This window comes from Pagrus major, chromosome 8 (assembly GCF_040436345.1).
Source record: "Pagrus major chromosome 8, Pma_NU_1.0".
NCBI classification, from domain to species: Eukaryota; Metazoa; Chordata; class Actinopteri; order Spariformes; family Sparidae; genus Pagrus; species Pagrus major.
The window spans coordinates 32,334,360-32,349,211 of record NC_133222.1 but is presented as its reverse complement, the minus strand read 5'-3'; the positions used below and the strand labels follow the sequence as shown (position 1 = coordinate 32,349,211).

At 40.0% G+C, this 14,852-nt stretch overlaps 1 protein-coding gene across 1 annotated transcript in view; it reads right to left on the bottom strand.

Annotated features, from left to right (window-relative positions):
- Positions 1-14,852, bottom strand: part of nup93 (nucleoporin 93) — a 29,508-nt gene that overhangs the window by 472 nt on the left and 14,184 nt on the right. The window contains exons 4-21 of the mRNA XM_073472951.1: positions 14,401-14,463; positions 12,245-12,373; positions 11,246-11,320; positions 10,263-10,355; positions 9,967-10,106; positions 9,660-9,792; positions 8,800-8,957; positions 8,500-8,665; positions 8,217-8,310; positions 3,676-3,867; positions 3,458-3,584; positions 3,248-3,320; positions 2,947-2,991; positions 1,403-1,519; positions 1,164-1,282; positions 941-1,058; positions 661-744; positions 418-546 (exon numbers count right to left, since the gene is read on the bottom strand). Coding sequence (XP_073329052.1) covers positions 418-546; positions 661-744; positions 941-1,058; positions 1,164-1,282; positions 1,403-1,519; positions 2,947-2,991; positions 3,248-3,320; positions 3,458-3,584; positions 3,676-3,867; positions 8,217-8,310; positions 8,500-8,665; positions 8,800-8,957; positions 9,660-9,792; positions 9,967-10,106; positions 10,263-10,355; positions 11,246-11,320; positions 12,245-12,373; positions 14,401-14,463 — 2,055 coding nt within the window. The remainder of the gene's footprint in view (positions 1-417; positions 547-660; positions 745-940; positions 1,059-1,163; positions 1,283-1,402; positions 1,520-2,946; positions 2,992-3,247; positions 3,321-3,457; positions 3,585-3,675; positions 3,868-8,216; positions 8,311-8,499; positions 8,666-8,799; positions 8,958-9,659; positions 9,793-9,966; positions 10,107-10,262; positions 10,356-11,245; positions 11,321-12,244; positions 12,374-14,400; positions 14,464-14,852) is intronic.

Genomic DNA, 14,852 nt, shown 5'->3' with positions numbered 1-14,852 from the left:
AACCACTACAACTGAATTGTAATAATAACAATAAACCTATTTATATCAGAGCCTGAACAATACATCAGCATGTTTGATATTATGATTTAAGCTTATAACGCATATTGTACGCATAATATGTACACACTGGTATAAGTATATTATACTTATATCAGTGTGTACATATTATGCGTATATAATATTATGCTTATAATATGCTTATATCAGCATATTATGCTGATATAAGTATATTATACTTATATCAGTGTGTACATATTATGCGTACAATTCTTGAATAACTAAACTGAAGTGATCTTTATCAAAATTCTTTGTTATGTGATTTCAGGATAGAGGTTACATTGTGAGTAACTCAAAAAAAAGTATCAATATCGGTATCATGACATTCCAGTAGCTATTGTTCTGTAAATCACTTCTCACCATGTCTCTGTCTTCTATGGTCCTCTGCGGTCGCCCTGGTGTCCCTGCTGGTGCCCCCTTTAGGCGTTTGTGCTGGGTGAACAGGATGTTCATGGTTGCCAACAGCACTTCAGATAGGTTGTGGCGCACCTGGGGACACAGGAGATTTACTACATCTACACTTTTAGAAAGATTTCAAGAATAACACCTCGTACATTGAGATAGTGTGAAAGCCCCCTCTGAGTGTTCAGATCTTAATCTTACCTCATCACTGAAGTTCCTGAAAGCAGCCACTCTCTCCTCCACGCTGTCCTGACTAAGAGGAAGAAGCTTCAAACGCTCCATCACCTGATAGAGAAACACAGAGGGACGACATTAACAGAGGAGCTTCACTCCAAAAAAGTAATTGTATTTTCACAAAATATGACTTTCTATAGATTTATTCTTGATGAGTCAAGGACATTTAAATTACTGCACTACACGTATAACACTGCGGAAAAATTTCACACATCACTCCTGTCTGTATTATCAGAGCTGTACTCACATCGTAGGCTCTGTCAACGTGACCTGCATGATACTCATCAAAGAATGTTGTCAGGTCTAACAGCAGGTAGAAAGTACTATCGACTGACTTCTCTCCTGCTATGCCATGAGAGCGATACCTGCAGTGGAAAAAGGAAATGATTCGGTTTAAAGCATTTATATGATGCTTGTGATTAGATTTTAAATTGTGCATGGTTTGTGTGCGTGTGTGTGTGTGTCCTTACCTCTCAGCAATAGCCACTGCAGTGTTTTTTAGCCTCTCCTTGTTGGACTGAGGAGCGCTGGCCTGGGCAATGACTGGACTTAAAAGCCTGTTCATCAACTCCAACACTTTATCTGGGTTCTACAGAGACAAATAGATATGAAGAGGCAGAGACAGTTAGAAAACTGAATAATACTGTAATGAAATAAATGCATGTAATGAAATATGGATGCAGAGATCACTGAGGAAAGGGTTGCTCACCTTGGCCAGCTCATAGAGTTTGACTGCCTCCTCAAACAAGCCTTTGTTCTCTGCTTCAAGAGCCACTTTACTTATGATAGCTCTGGTGTCCCCGGCAAACTTGTCTATGACTCCAGGCTAAAGGTAGGAGAAAGAGAGGAGATCAGAGTGAGACTTAGAATAAAGCAGTTGTGATAGTAGAGCAAAGGGTGACTATCAAAACATGAGCAATGTCAAGCAATGTGAGGAACCCTGGTTTAAGTTCCCAGGTTTGATTTCAGCTGAAGATGCCATCCCCGTCAGTGTCTCCTCATGTTTCCTGTCTGTATCTCTACTGTCAAATATCACATAACAGCTAAAAGCTAAATAAGTTAAAGAAAATCCAGACACCTGAGTTCTCATTTTCGATGAAAATTAATTTGCTGTATATAAGGCCTGAACGATTAGAAAGTGAAAACTAACATCACTTTGATGTCCAGTAATGGTTGTGGAAATTCTGCATTACCAAAGCAGTAATAATGTGTACCTTTAGGCTCCAAAAGCCAACAAAAAACACCAATTAAACAAACAAAAAAGTAGCACTGCTACATTTAATCTTACATAAAGAAGCAGCACCAGAATGGCCTGTTTGAAATTTTTAGCTAATCAAAACCTCTCAGGGGCTGGCCTAAATTGCTCTTGTTTGATTACAGACTCTTTTCAAAGATTTCTCTTATCAGATGATTTTGCAATTATGCTTTATTCTCTCCTTAGAACTTTAATTCTTACAGACCCATCACAGCACAGAGACCTGTATTATCAATATTCTTCTGATTCTGACCAAATGTGAATGCTGGTATTGTAAAACTGGGTTGGACTTCCCAGTCAGGTTCTAATTAGTTTCAAGTCTGAACTACATGCCCATTGGTATGAGCACACAGAAAGGTCTCCTGTACAGTATATTTCTTGTAGCAAATGTCAAAGATGTTTGAGTTGACAGCTAACTGCTGTGTGTTGTGTAGTGTAGTGTAATGTAGTGTTGTACATAACAATCTTGTACTGTAATATGTAATCCCCTCAAATAGTCTGTGTGTAAAGCAAGATAAACCTTGAATGCAATATATTAATTAAACGTGTCATTAGCTCGGTAGTTAATAAAGTGCAGTGCAACCCACAGTCGGATTCTGACAACACAGTTAGCACAGTGGGTGGGATGAAACATACAGTGATGAGAATGTGAGGGGGATAAAAGACCCTCAAACATCACATCGTTCAGAGTGCTGCAGGCACTGTGAAAAATATCAAGAAACTTTGGAAGCAAAGGCAACAATAAAGAAGAGTAAAGAGCTTTTTGATACATGACAGTGGAACAATGTCAAAACATGTAGAAGATGTTTCTGTCCTTGTCTGACTGACTGAAACTCCCACATAGACCAAAAAAACGAGTGACAGAAGAAAAATGTAAAGCAGAGAAGGAAGAAGAGAGAGGCATGGCAAGAGAGCAGGTGAGAGGCAAAAGCGTGTAACAGAAACACAACAAGCACAGAGGAGATAAGAGGGGGAGATCAAAGACACAATCTTCCCACCTTCCTACTGCCGTCCTTCTCTAATCTCCCCAGCAGCATGTCGAACTGGAAAAGAGACAAAAAAAAAACATCCTCAAAAAACATGTTAAGGATACACTGTAATAGCAGTGGAGTAAGTGTACCGGTATTGCATGTAATGCAAACCAAGATGACAGCCCTAAAACAGGTCCTTCATTATGAAATCATCATATTCAGGTTTATGTTTCTTTTGTGGTGATGTTTAACTACATTGTATTATATAATGAACTCTGTTAAGGCATTGTATATGTATTGTATTTCTGTATAAATGTGGGTCACTCACCTCTCGACTCTCAATAACCAGTTCACTGACACAACGCATGAACATGTTTTCTCCCTGGCTGTCTTTCTCATTGCTGCATTACAAAACAAACAGTGGGAATTAAAGATGGATGCATTATGGTGAACATCACTTAATATTAACAATACATGAATCTGAATCATCATATTTCTCACACATGTTCAATCTGTATTACCGTTTGAATGTACTTACCGTAGGAAGTAGAAGTACTGCAGGGCTTCCCGAGGGTCAGTGGACTCAAACTTGCGAGTGTACAACATGAGCAGACGGATAAAGTTAAGACGACGCACCATGGGAGGGTCACCAGGCTCCTGACTCACTACAGAGAACAGATGAAGACATTTTGTTACACTAAATTTTAATTATTTTTTTTAAGTGTCTGCACCAAACTATAAAATTATTAGACTCACAGAGTTGAGCGCTTTGGCCAGACGACTTCAGCAACAACCGTAGCTCGTAGAGGACCAACGCCACGTGCACAGCATGACTCCGAAGTCTCTCGACACGAAACAGGAACGCCACCGCCGCCTCAAACTGAGCTGTCAGGAACAACACCTGGAAATACAGGAAGGGCTGCTGACTCGCAGAGAAGTGGGACTCTCCTGTGGGGAAGAAAGGGAGAGAGGGTGTTGGATAAAAATGTCTATTAACACTTAAGGTTTTGAAGTATTTTGATATAACTTAAAGGTCCCTTATTATGCTATTTTTTAGGTTAATTATTTTATTTTCGGTGTCGACTTGAAAATGCTTGAATGCTTTAATGTTCAAAATAACATTTTGTTTTAGTGCCTGTCTCTTTAAGGCCCCCTTTCAAGAAAAGCCCAGCTCGCCCTGATCGGTCAGCACTCACAGACCTGAGCAGGCACCACCCACCATGTTTTCACATCAGCTCTGCCAGTGTTTTTTCAAACATGGCTTCGCTGGGGGCATGGCTGAAGGCTAAAACATTATAGAAGTCGTGATGGCTTGTTGAAAAGCACGGAATCTGAATATGGACTATTTTAATACTTACACAGTATTTATATAGTACCTAGACTTGGTTTCTTTAAATAAAAAAGACATGGAAATCTCACTTTCAACAACATGAGACCTTTAAACCTGCATGTAATGTCAAGAGGAAAGAAGTAACACCTCTAGTGTCAGATGTGTTCCCACACATTTCACTTGTGAGAGTCATTTGAGACTCTGATGTCCCATCTTGCTCCTCTGTGACTACCAGTTTAAACATTTATCATGTTCTTTTGAATAATTGAGAAACTGAACTGCAGTTTTAAATGTTACTGTCAGAAAGTAACTAACAACAGAACTCCCCTTTCTGGATGAAAGAGAAAGGAAAGAGTCTGATTAGTCACAGGGAAAAAAGAACTGACACTGAAAATTAGTTTTCTGCATTCAACTCTTTCTTTACTTAGTGCAGCCAAAACTGCAAATACAACTTTCACTCTGCAACAAATTTGATATTCACTTCTGTAAATATTCAATACTTTGCCTAAAGGATAGTTGACACATTTTTGCATGTATCTTTTAATAGGGCGAGTGGAGGGGTGACAGGAAATAAGGCATGGGGGAGAAAGGCTGACTTTCAAGAAGGGTCATCAGCTGGACTCAAACTTGGGACATTGCCTTAACATGATCAGCATCTTACAACCCTACGCCACAAATACAGTCCCACAGAGAGAAATCTTTCTACACTGTGACCATCATCAAGCTCTAATGTCTTGTGTGAAACACTAATATGTTGACCAACATTCCCACCATACATATACCTACACAGTCTTTATTTCAGTGTTAAAATTAGGCTGTGTTAATTCAGGTTTTCCTTTAGCACAAATACATCTGTACAGAGTCAAAAAAGCAAATAACAACATGCCAACAACATAAAGGAGCTCACCAAGCACCAGCTCCTCCTAAATTGATTAACAAATCTTATGGCAGCAGGCCAATGTTCAAGTGTTACACCGACAGCAGACAAACTGAGACACTAAACTAAAATACTAAAACATCCTCAAAACAGTCTAGGAAAATTAAAAACTTGAAACACTCACTTGAAGTGTTATTGTTGTGTTAACATTGAACAGCACATTAGACACACAGCACTACTTGGGTTGTGGTTTTGTAATAAAACTCGTTTAAAATGGCCCTACACACCCACATGGCGTTTTCAGTGTACTAATGTAATTTCTCTCACCATCAAAGTCACAAAACAAAGTTCAAAGGAGGGCGAGAAAGAGAGAGAGAGGAGGAAGCTGTCAATCAAGCGCAGTCTGTACACAATACACAATCCTGAGCTGACGCCTAATTAAGGAAAATAACTGAAATCACCTGTGTGGGTGTTTGACTATCTGACAGTTACTATAGAAACCCTTCTTATGTCATTATGGAATTGATTTTAATTTATTACACTGTAACAGCCAGTTTAACTCTGGGCCTTGACCTGCCACGTCAACGTTTGACAGTTGCTTTGTAACCTAATATTTAACAATTTTGAAACAATTTTGTCAAGTGCAGGTACTTAGTCATCAAGTTTACTTTTTAATTATATTCCTTAATCCTCTTGCTGGCTGAAAGTTTGAAGAGTAGAACAGAGTGGACCATGTCAGCCATTTTATAGCCTTATCTCAGACTTACAGCACTTTAGTTCAAAAAGCGTAAGCGCATGAGAGATGAATAGAGAGGGAGCGAGCGATGAAGAGAAGAAAAAAGGACGAAGGAGGAGAGATAAGAGTGTGGGTGTGAGGGATGAGGGCTGCAGCAGAGTGTGCAAACAAGAAATGAGAAAGAACAAAATGCACATACAAGGAGACAAATCAGTGGGAGGAAAGAGGAAAAACAGCGGTGCAGGTGTAAGGAAGAAGAGGATAACAGGAGAGGACAGAGATGCAGCCAGTGAAGGACAGAGAAACAGAGAACAGACGAGGCCGGCGAGCGCTGGCAGTATGTGAGGGAAATGAAGAGAGGGCTTTGGGCTTTACGTCCCGCTGTGAAGCAAGATGGAGGACAACAAGGAACACTTTGCCAGACAACCGAGGGAGCCGAGTGGCATGGAGTAAACAGAATGAGGCTTCAGGCTGTACTTCCCACCAAGCAGAGGGAGTGGGAAATGGGAGAGGGTGAGGGCTACTGAGAGAGGAAAGGAGTTCAGTCTTATCTGAGTGGAACAGGATCGGCCCGTGGAGAAGGCAGCACCCAGGGGAGCAAACTGCACTTTGCCTTATGCCCTTACACTCACCCTTTTTTTTTTTTTTAAATCAAGTGGCATGTGGTTGTTTGAGAAGGTTGTTTTATTTTGAAACGAGTTTGGGGGAGAAATCAAATTCAAAGTCTGATGGATCATGGCTTCAATTGTGTTATCTGTGATTTAGAGGGCTGCAATGACATGTTTCTTCTAATGTGGCAGGGCTGTTTTTGGCAATTTTTAAAAATGCAGTGATCAACACGGTGTGAAGTAAAAACGTTGAGTGCAGGATTTGAACCTCTTCCTCAAGCTCTTTTTTTCCAGCTTCCACAAACCTACTTCTGTCACTTTTCTTCTGCACAACTCCATGTCCAACACCAGAAATACTTTCAAGGAGAGACTATTCAAAAGTAAGCTTCTTGTCCACTCTTGTAATTTGACTGCTTTGAGAAATCAGGCACAATGAATTCTTGAAGAGCGATCACGGAAGCAGGAGGACGCGTGGTCTGATGACGCACCGGACGACCTAGTTTGTTTCGAGCATGCTGAACTCGTACAGTTTTTATTCATTCTCCATTACCAGAGTTTAGGCTGCAGCTGTTGCATTTTACTTTATTGAAGGTATTTGATAAGGTCATTGGAGACAATGTTGGAAGCGTTATCCAATTTTCTGCAGAGGCAGCAGGTGACAGACAGTTGTTACACTTCCAAGCAATCAACTCTCTTGGCAGAATCATAAGGACAAAAGATGAGACGCTGTGTTGCTTTTCTACAGAGTTAAAAAACAATTTTTAAACAAATTCTGGCTCAATTTTCAAGAACTTTTTTTAACTGACTTCTATGACAAAGTGTCATGAATTTGCTAGTGCTTTTGGCTGGCTTGTTGTCCGTAGCAGAGGCTCAAGGGTACTGTAGTGCTTGGAGCTGTTCAGTGCTGGGAAGGCAAAAAAGTGATCATAGCGGTTTGCTATAGTAGTTGAATAATTCTTGTCTATTAAGGAAAATTGAGATTATCATCCAAAGTAAACTTCAGTCGGGAAAATGACCTTCAGATGCTGAATGCTCCTTTTCCTATTATATTCTCAATTTAACCATTTATTAAAATTTTCAGAAGGAGGCTTATCATACATCTTTTATCTGCAGCCTCCTTTGAGTCTGACGTTTTACACTTTTAGCAATATCAGGAGAACAACAATTTTGTATGGATATTGATAGCATAGTTAAATAGACAACAAGTTTACAGTGTACAGCTGAGAATATCTAACACTGGGAATAGGGAAAAAGTTTAAATATAAAAGAAGAATAAAAGTTAGAAAACAGCCTGCAAGCAAATCAGGTTATGAGCCGTGATGTAAATTATTCTGTAAATTATGGCAGGGGGCCAACTGATGCTACAGCAATTCCTTGCCTCATGTTACATAACAAAGATTCCACATAGTGCGGTATTAAAATTGTAAATTGGAGAAAAAGTAAGCACTGGTTTCAAAGATCCTGGGTAGAGGTGGTAAAATTGACATCAAGAAATAAAAAGTATTGGTCGACTTATACCATATACACACCCAGAAGGTCACAGTTTTTTTAAAGACAAAAGCTAATAAAAACTTAGTGATGCACTGCTCTCATTCCCAACAATGTACAGATATGGTCGTAGTCTTATTGCAGTCAATGGCACATGAGGCAGTGAGCCAAATGTTACCCAAAGAAAGTCTGTTCCAAAGGGTTTGCACATAGCACAGTGGCTTCTCAAGTATGACGGAGGAAAGGCTAGTTTCATACCATAGTCCTCCAGCAGCTGTTTCTGTAGCTGTGGCAGGGTCAGTCTGTCCTGAGGAGAGCTGCTGCCGTCATCATCAAAACACACCTGGTTCAACTGCAGGGACAAAACACAGCGCACACAACACAACAAACAAGTTGGTTCAAACGAAGACTGCTTTATAAAAACAACATAAGACAGTTAATGGCATGTGCAAATCCACAGATGAGCTTTGGTCAGTGAGCCAATGCTTGCACTTCACGAAATAAAGCAAAAAGAAAAACAGCAAAATGAAGCAGTTTGTACCTTAAGCCAGAGATAGTCTTCAGTCTTGTCTGCCACCTCTCCATGGTTATCACTGATGTCACATTTCCCGATCAGGCAGTAGACGGCTCTCTTGTAGGGGTCGGCGCTGTTCCGCAGCACTCTGCGGTAGTGGAGGCGAAGCTTGTTCTCTGAAGTAGGAGAAAGGCTGCAGTGCAGGGATCAACACAAATGGAAGGAGAAAGGAGAATAGAGAAAGCTTACAATACAGTTTGAAATTCCTTCACCTATGTAGTTATCTCAACATATAGCTGAGGGTTAGCTGAGCTGAGTTGGTCTCACCGTCTGTCAGGGCTGTTCATGTACTCCTGAAACCAGGTCTTGAAGTCTCCCAGCTGATGTTGCACCCTGTTCACAACCTGCATGGCTGCATTCAGATCTCCACAACGCAGACAGTAGTATATCACAGCCCACACCGGGTGGCCCTCTATCTCACCATCCTGTACCACACAGACATTTGTTACAGTTCGACATCTTTCATTTACTCATTTCTTAGTTTTCAGCATGAATTTTAAATAAAGATTCTGTCCACATAGTGTGCTCTGGGCTGTGCGTGACCAGGATTATGATGTCGGTTACACAATTTACACAATTACCGGCCTCAACAGGGGTTCAGCAAGAAAATGCAAGCAACTATGCTTTGGTAAACCACATGACCATATCATAAAAAACCCTGCCATTCAATCTGACTTTTCCAGCAGCTGTAAATCAGTCACTGAGGTTTTCAACATGGTGGATCAAAAACTGTGCTACAGTCTGCTGTTGATTTCTGTTCTTTGCCCATTGTAATGTTCTCTTTAATCTGTGTTCACGTGTCTGTTGATAACACAATGATCAGCCTATAAACAAGCCCTGAGCAGAGTTTTCTTAGATTAAGGTAGAGGAAAATATTGTCTTATTGTTTTTTTTTACCCGAACATAACTGAAACCTTTTCGAATAAACTCATCATGTAACAGTCCCTGGTAGCAAATATCAGTGAGCTGGATATGAATGTAGATTATGATACTGATATTTGGCAGCCTCGGGCATGTTCACAATCTGACATCTGGTAGCTTTCTATTGGCAGGTTTATCAAAATGAGATAAAAGACATTCTGTATACTTGTAATATGAAAAGCATTCAAAATGTGTGTGAGTATTACCTGCATGCCAGGCAGAGGTCCTGGTAGTTTAATGTTGAGGAAGCTGCGGACTAGTTGGTACGTTCCCGGCACTCCTCCTAGTTGGGCCTGATGGAGGTTCCCAAACACCGTCACCATGGTGTAGTTTTTATAACTGGGAGAGAGGTAATGAACAAACACACATACAAATTGAGTCCAACATCATGCTGCAGTTCAGCTTAAATTTAGACAGTGTGTTCACTGCTATCTTAGGTACACTTAAAGCTTGACCTATCCACAAACAGGGCTGACCATGGTACTTAAGAAAAACAAAAACAAGCAGAATCACCTGTTCTCAAGGAAGCTGAGTGCCTGGCGCACAAAGGCCATTTGCATTTCAACAGAGGTGCGACTTTTGAGAGTGTCTTTGGCTGGAACGAGCAACACATCTGTCATCTGCTTCACCATCAGCCACATGTCCGAAACATTCTGGAGAAGAGAGGGAAGGTAACAGCCAGTTACATTTAGATTTGTAAAGAGAAAACAAAATCACACTCTCTGTCAAAGTAAAGCCAACCTATATGTTTGCAGAGGACAAAATGATTAAATGAGGATAGCAGAAGTGAAAAAAAACAATGTTCTTACCTTGTCATCCAGGCTTTCTGCTACAGAAGCACACAAGTCTCCTAGATTGGGCTGAATGTGACCATTTACTATCTTCTCATTGAAAATGTAAATCTGGAGGAGGTGTTAAAAGGTGAGAAAGACAAAAAAGAAAAAACATTACAGTTCATAAGCTCCCCAAACTGTCAAATGCTCAATTTCCTATAGGTGCAAATGAATGTTAATAAGGAAACTGAACTCCGCCTACATCTCCATCCTCAGTTTTAAAAGTAGAATAAATTGTTATGACCATCGAGTGAAGTGGTTCACAACAAAAAACAAGAAAAAAAGAATCAAAATGTTCAAAAGGTCATCAAAGAGAATGACAAAAACAAGACAAATGACACCACACGCAATGTGTCGACACATGGTCTAATGCGTCATGTAGCAGATCAGAGACTCACAAACAGACAAAGAGAAGGTCAGACAGGAGGAGGAGGGATGGTAGAGAGACATAGGGGCAGAGTGAGAGAGAGAATTACCCAGAATACCCCTCTACCACCCAATCAATCAATATGTTTGATCTGCCACTTCCTGCCTTGCTGTGACCCCATTTCAACTGAATGATCTTAACAAGCGCATCACAAACAGAATCTGACTGCAGTCCACTCAAAGTTTAGACATCTGTGTTCAACTCATTTTAACTAAGGTCAGTTCAAGAGGTTTTCTTTAGATTTACTGTAACTATCAACAAAAAAAGTGACAAAAAACAATACAGATATGTTTGCAGTAATTGAGAAACAATAAAATACAATTGGCAAATATACCAATATCAGATTTCAGAACTACATGTCTGACTTTGCTCCCCAGAGGTAGAAAAAAAGAAAAAAGACACTGAGACTGAGGGCTCAAAAGGGCTGAACGATCTTTTAATATAAAAGATATAAATTAAAAACAAATGCATCTGTGTGCCATTAGCTGGAGTTTCTATGAACATCAAAATGATTGGACTGATGGTGACTCACCTGTCGTCCATAGGCAACCTCCACACTGTCCAACGCACTTCTTCCTGGAGCCGTCACCTCACTCACAAAGCTGGGCTACAATAAAGAAAGAGGACTTAATAAATACACTGCATAGAAGAAGCAACTTCTAATGGGAACTTTAGGAAGAAACAATAGGCACGCCAATCATGTGTCAATGAACTTGCCAATTGTCACCAATCTGACATCATCAATAAGCATATTCAATGAATCCTCTTTTTCAAACAGAATATTTCAAACCCAGAGAGAAGGACAACCTGTCCAGTGTTCACATGCCTGTTGCCCAATGCATGCTGGGACAGGCTCCCACAGGATGACACACAGGATGAAAGTCTTTCCCTTTACTCAGGGAGAAGATAAAAATAGTACCTATGAGTCTCAGATGAAACAGTTATTCTGGTTAGTTTAGAAGTAGACGACCACGAGTACACAGTGTCAGGAAAATCAGCTTGAGAGATTTGAGACTTGCTTTTATGTAGACATATTGAGTCCAAGAAGTTAAAATATCTTACAATATAGACATTTTTCTGTGTTTGTGTGACCAAATTAAGTGGAGAAGAAATGATGCTGTTGCTGGACTATTTAATATCAAGGTCAATAATATTTGTTAAATTCACTATGCTGTAGACACACAGACAAGGATGTAGGCTTGTAAACCAGTAAAAAAAAAAAAAAAAAAGACCAAAATTAGACATTGCACACACTGTTGTACTGTTGTCTAACAGTAGTAGTAAAACATAAGGAGGACTTGAGCAGGGCTAAATCCACGAGGAGGTGAATTCTACCACCTCAAATTAGCCAACGTACTGATAAAACACTCTCTCAACAACGTCAATAAAATCAATCTCGAGCATTAAACCTCAACATAACCAGAATATAAGTATACTCAAAATGAGCTTTCCTGTAAGATAAACATGTTGTCTAATGTGTTTAGAAGCCTGATACAGTTTGTCTTACTCAATAAAGACACAAGGCCCGTACCTCCACATCTTGACTGAAGTCCAGTGCGTCCTCTCCTGCTCCGAGTAGCGTATGCAAAACTCTCTGCTTCACCTGCTCCCACTGGACCAGCATGGACTCACGGTGGTACTCTTCAGCTAACAGGAACGTCTGAAACATAAAATTGGAAACCGGTACATAATTCTACTCATCATATTACAGCACATAGATTAGGACATCCTTTACATTTTGCATGTTTGAATATAGCATGCAAATAACTCACGACAGACTAGGAATGATATTTTAAATGCTGTGCCTTGATGACAGCAGCAGGTTTGACTCTGAAGACACACTAACGCCTCACATGCTAGATGGTGTTACATGTACTTTCTAATATTTTGGGAGGTACTGAAATGTCCCTTTTAAATCTTAACAAGTTGAAGTTCTATGCATAAATGCTATCAGGTTAAACTTATGATCTTTGTGCCCTAGACACACACACACATACACACACACATACACACACACACAGAATATTTTGACAGATATAGAGATTGCGATATGATTCACAATCAGTGGAAATTACCATTTTTGCATCACAATTTTTATTTTCAGAGAAAATATACTAATAAATCATGATAATGTGACATTAGTTCAGGTTTTTTCTAAATAAACATGTTCTCTTACATCTGGAGAACAAGATTTGTAGGCCAGGGCATCTCTGCATCACTATAGTGCTTCATTATAAAGCTGTTGTGTCACACATTTTACCTTTATCAAAAAAATTGCAGTTTCTGTATTTGGATATTGCAACTAGCCATATTGCGATGATGATTATATTCCAAATTCAGCTCTATAGCATGCAGAAACTTTAAAGTACATTATGTAAATTGGCCTTACCTAGGACACACACACAAGCAAACACCGGATTTAGCAGCAGAACCCTGTCAAGATTGTACTGCTCCGCCAGGACACAGTGCAGTCTATTTTAACTCTCCACAGAGACTTAAAGTGAGATAATGGGAACGTGAGATAATTGAATCTTCCACTCTCCAGCTCAGGGAGATACAAATGTGGACTAGAGGCAGAACTAGAGCTACAACTGGGTTTACTTGACTTGGTTAACTTGGTCACTGCCAAAATGCCAAAGCGTTTACATTTAACATTTCTGAGTTGCGTTGTTGCAACTGAATAACAACTATGATAGATTCGAGACAGTGCTGTGCAGAAATAAGTCCCAAAGATAAATTTGAGTTCATATTTAAAATAGTGTCTCCACTACATGCATAGTTTGTCTACCAGAGGGCTGAACTGGTTTATTCTTGTAACCGTAAAATGTCACGCTCAATACATATCTCTTTACCACCATTCCTGAACAATCATATTTATGGGATTCTTATCAACAGTGTTTGAATGTTATGAGTTTATCACATAAAATTTCATTTGTCTCTCTCTCAAATAACAGTATCTGTATCTGCCTTAAAAATCCAGAATTGACAGTGGTAAACAGGCTTTAAATCTAAATGAGATCATATTCATGTCAAGTGATGGCTGTGAGACCGAAGAGCTCAGACTAAATGTCATTTAACAGCCCAATAGCACACATTTCATGTGATTTAAAAAGTATAGCAGTCAGACAGAAATCTAAAGAACATCTCTAGCATCCGCTTTCTTTTTAATCTTCAGTGCATTTGAGTTTTTTCCACCCTTGCACGCAGGTCCTTTTTTCCCTCTCTCAGGGAGCAGAGATAGATAATGGGACCGGCAGCTAATTAAACGCAGGGCCTATTAGCTGCGCACATCAGGGAAGCCATTTCAAAACCATTCCCTAAAGGTTCACACCAGAAGGACTTTTAGATCACAGCAAGTAGAAATTAAGAAAAAAAAAAGGTTTTTAAGTGTTCCTGTATTGTGATGGGCTTATGCTCATACACTGTGCAGTGCTGAAACTCCTCTGATTCTGTAAAAGAAAAAATGAGGCAAACAAAGAACCACCACCACTGTCTATGATTATGGAGTCTAACTAATAACTGCATCTTTCCCTTTTAAAAAGAATGAAAAATTATGAAAATATTACTGCCATGTGAGTTTTGTAGGCCTGTCTGAATCTAGGGGTGCCTTTGTACTGGTTTGGTATGTCATCCATCTGTAGCTCTTCCTAGACCCGAGAAGCAATCAGACACTGGACAGATACTGACCCTGCGGCGAGACTCCTCAATGGCTGACAGGAGGGCGTTGTCCCTCTCGTTCTTCAAGAAGCCCTGTGGACAGGGAAGAGACAGACGGACAACAAACAGAGGGAGAGGATGAGACAAAGAGAGAAAAACAAGAACAGAAAGCAGGAGATATTAGCTCAAAATAAAAGCTCAAAACAAAATGAGGAAGAGATAAACTGTATGCAGAGAGTTCGAGGAGGACAGATTTAGCAGCCGCGCCATAATGTCCTCTATGGGAGATAGAGGCTGCTCCTCAATTTTCCATTTAATTTTTTTCTGCCCTTCCTAGACATGTGAAGTTCCATACACCGTCAGGATTAGTCAAACCTTTAGTCGCTGTTTCATACAGGCATATAGGCAGGCCAGAGGGGTGACCATGCTTTTCATGCGCCATTTTGAGACAGCAGTCAGCTTAGCCTCCATTTTGGTCTCAT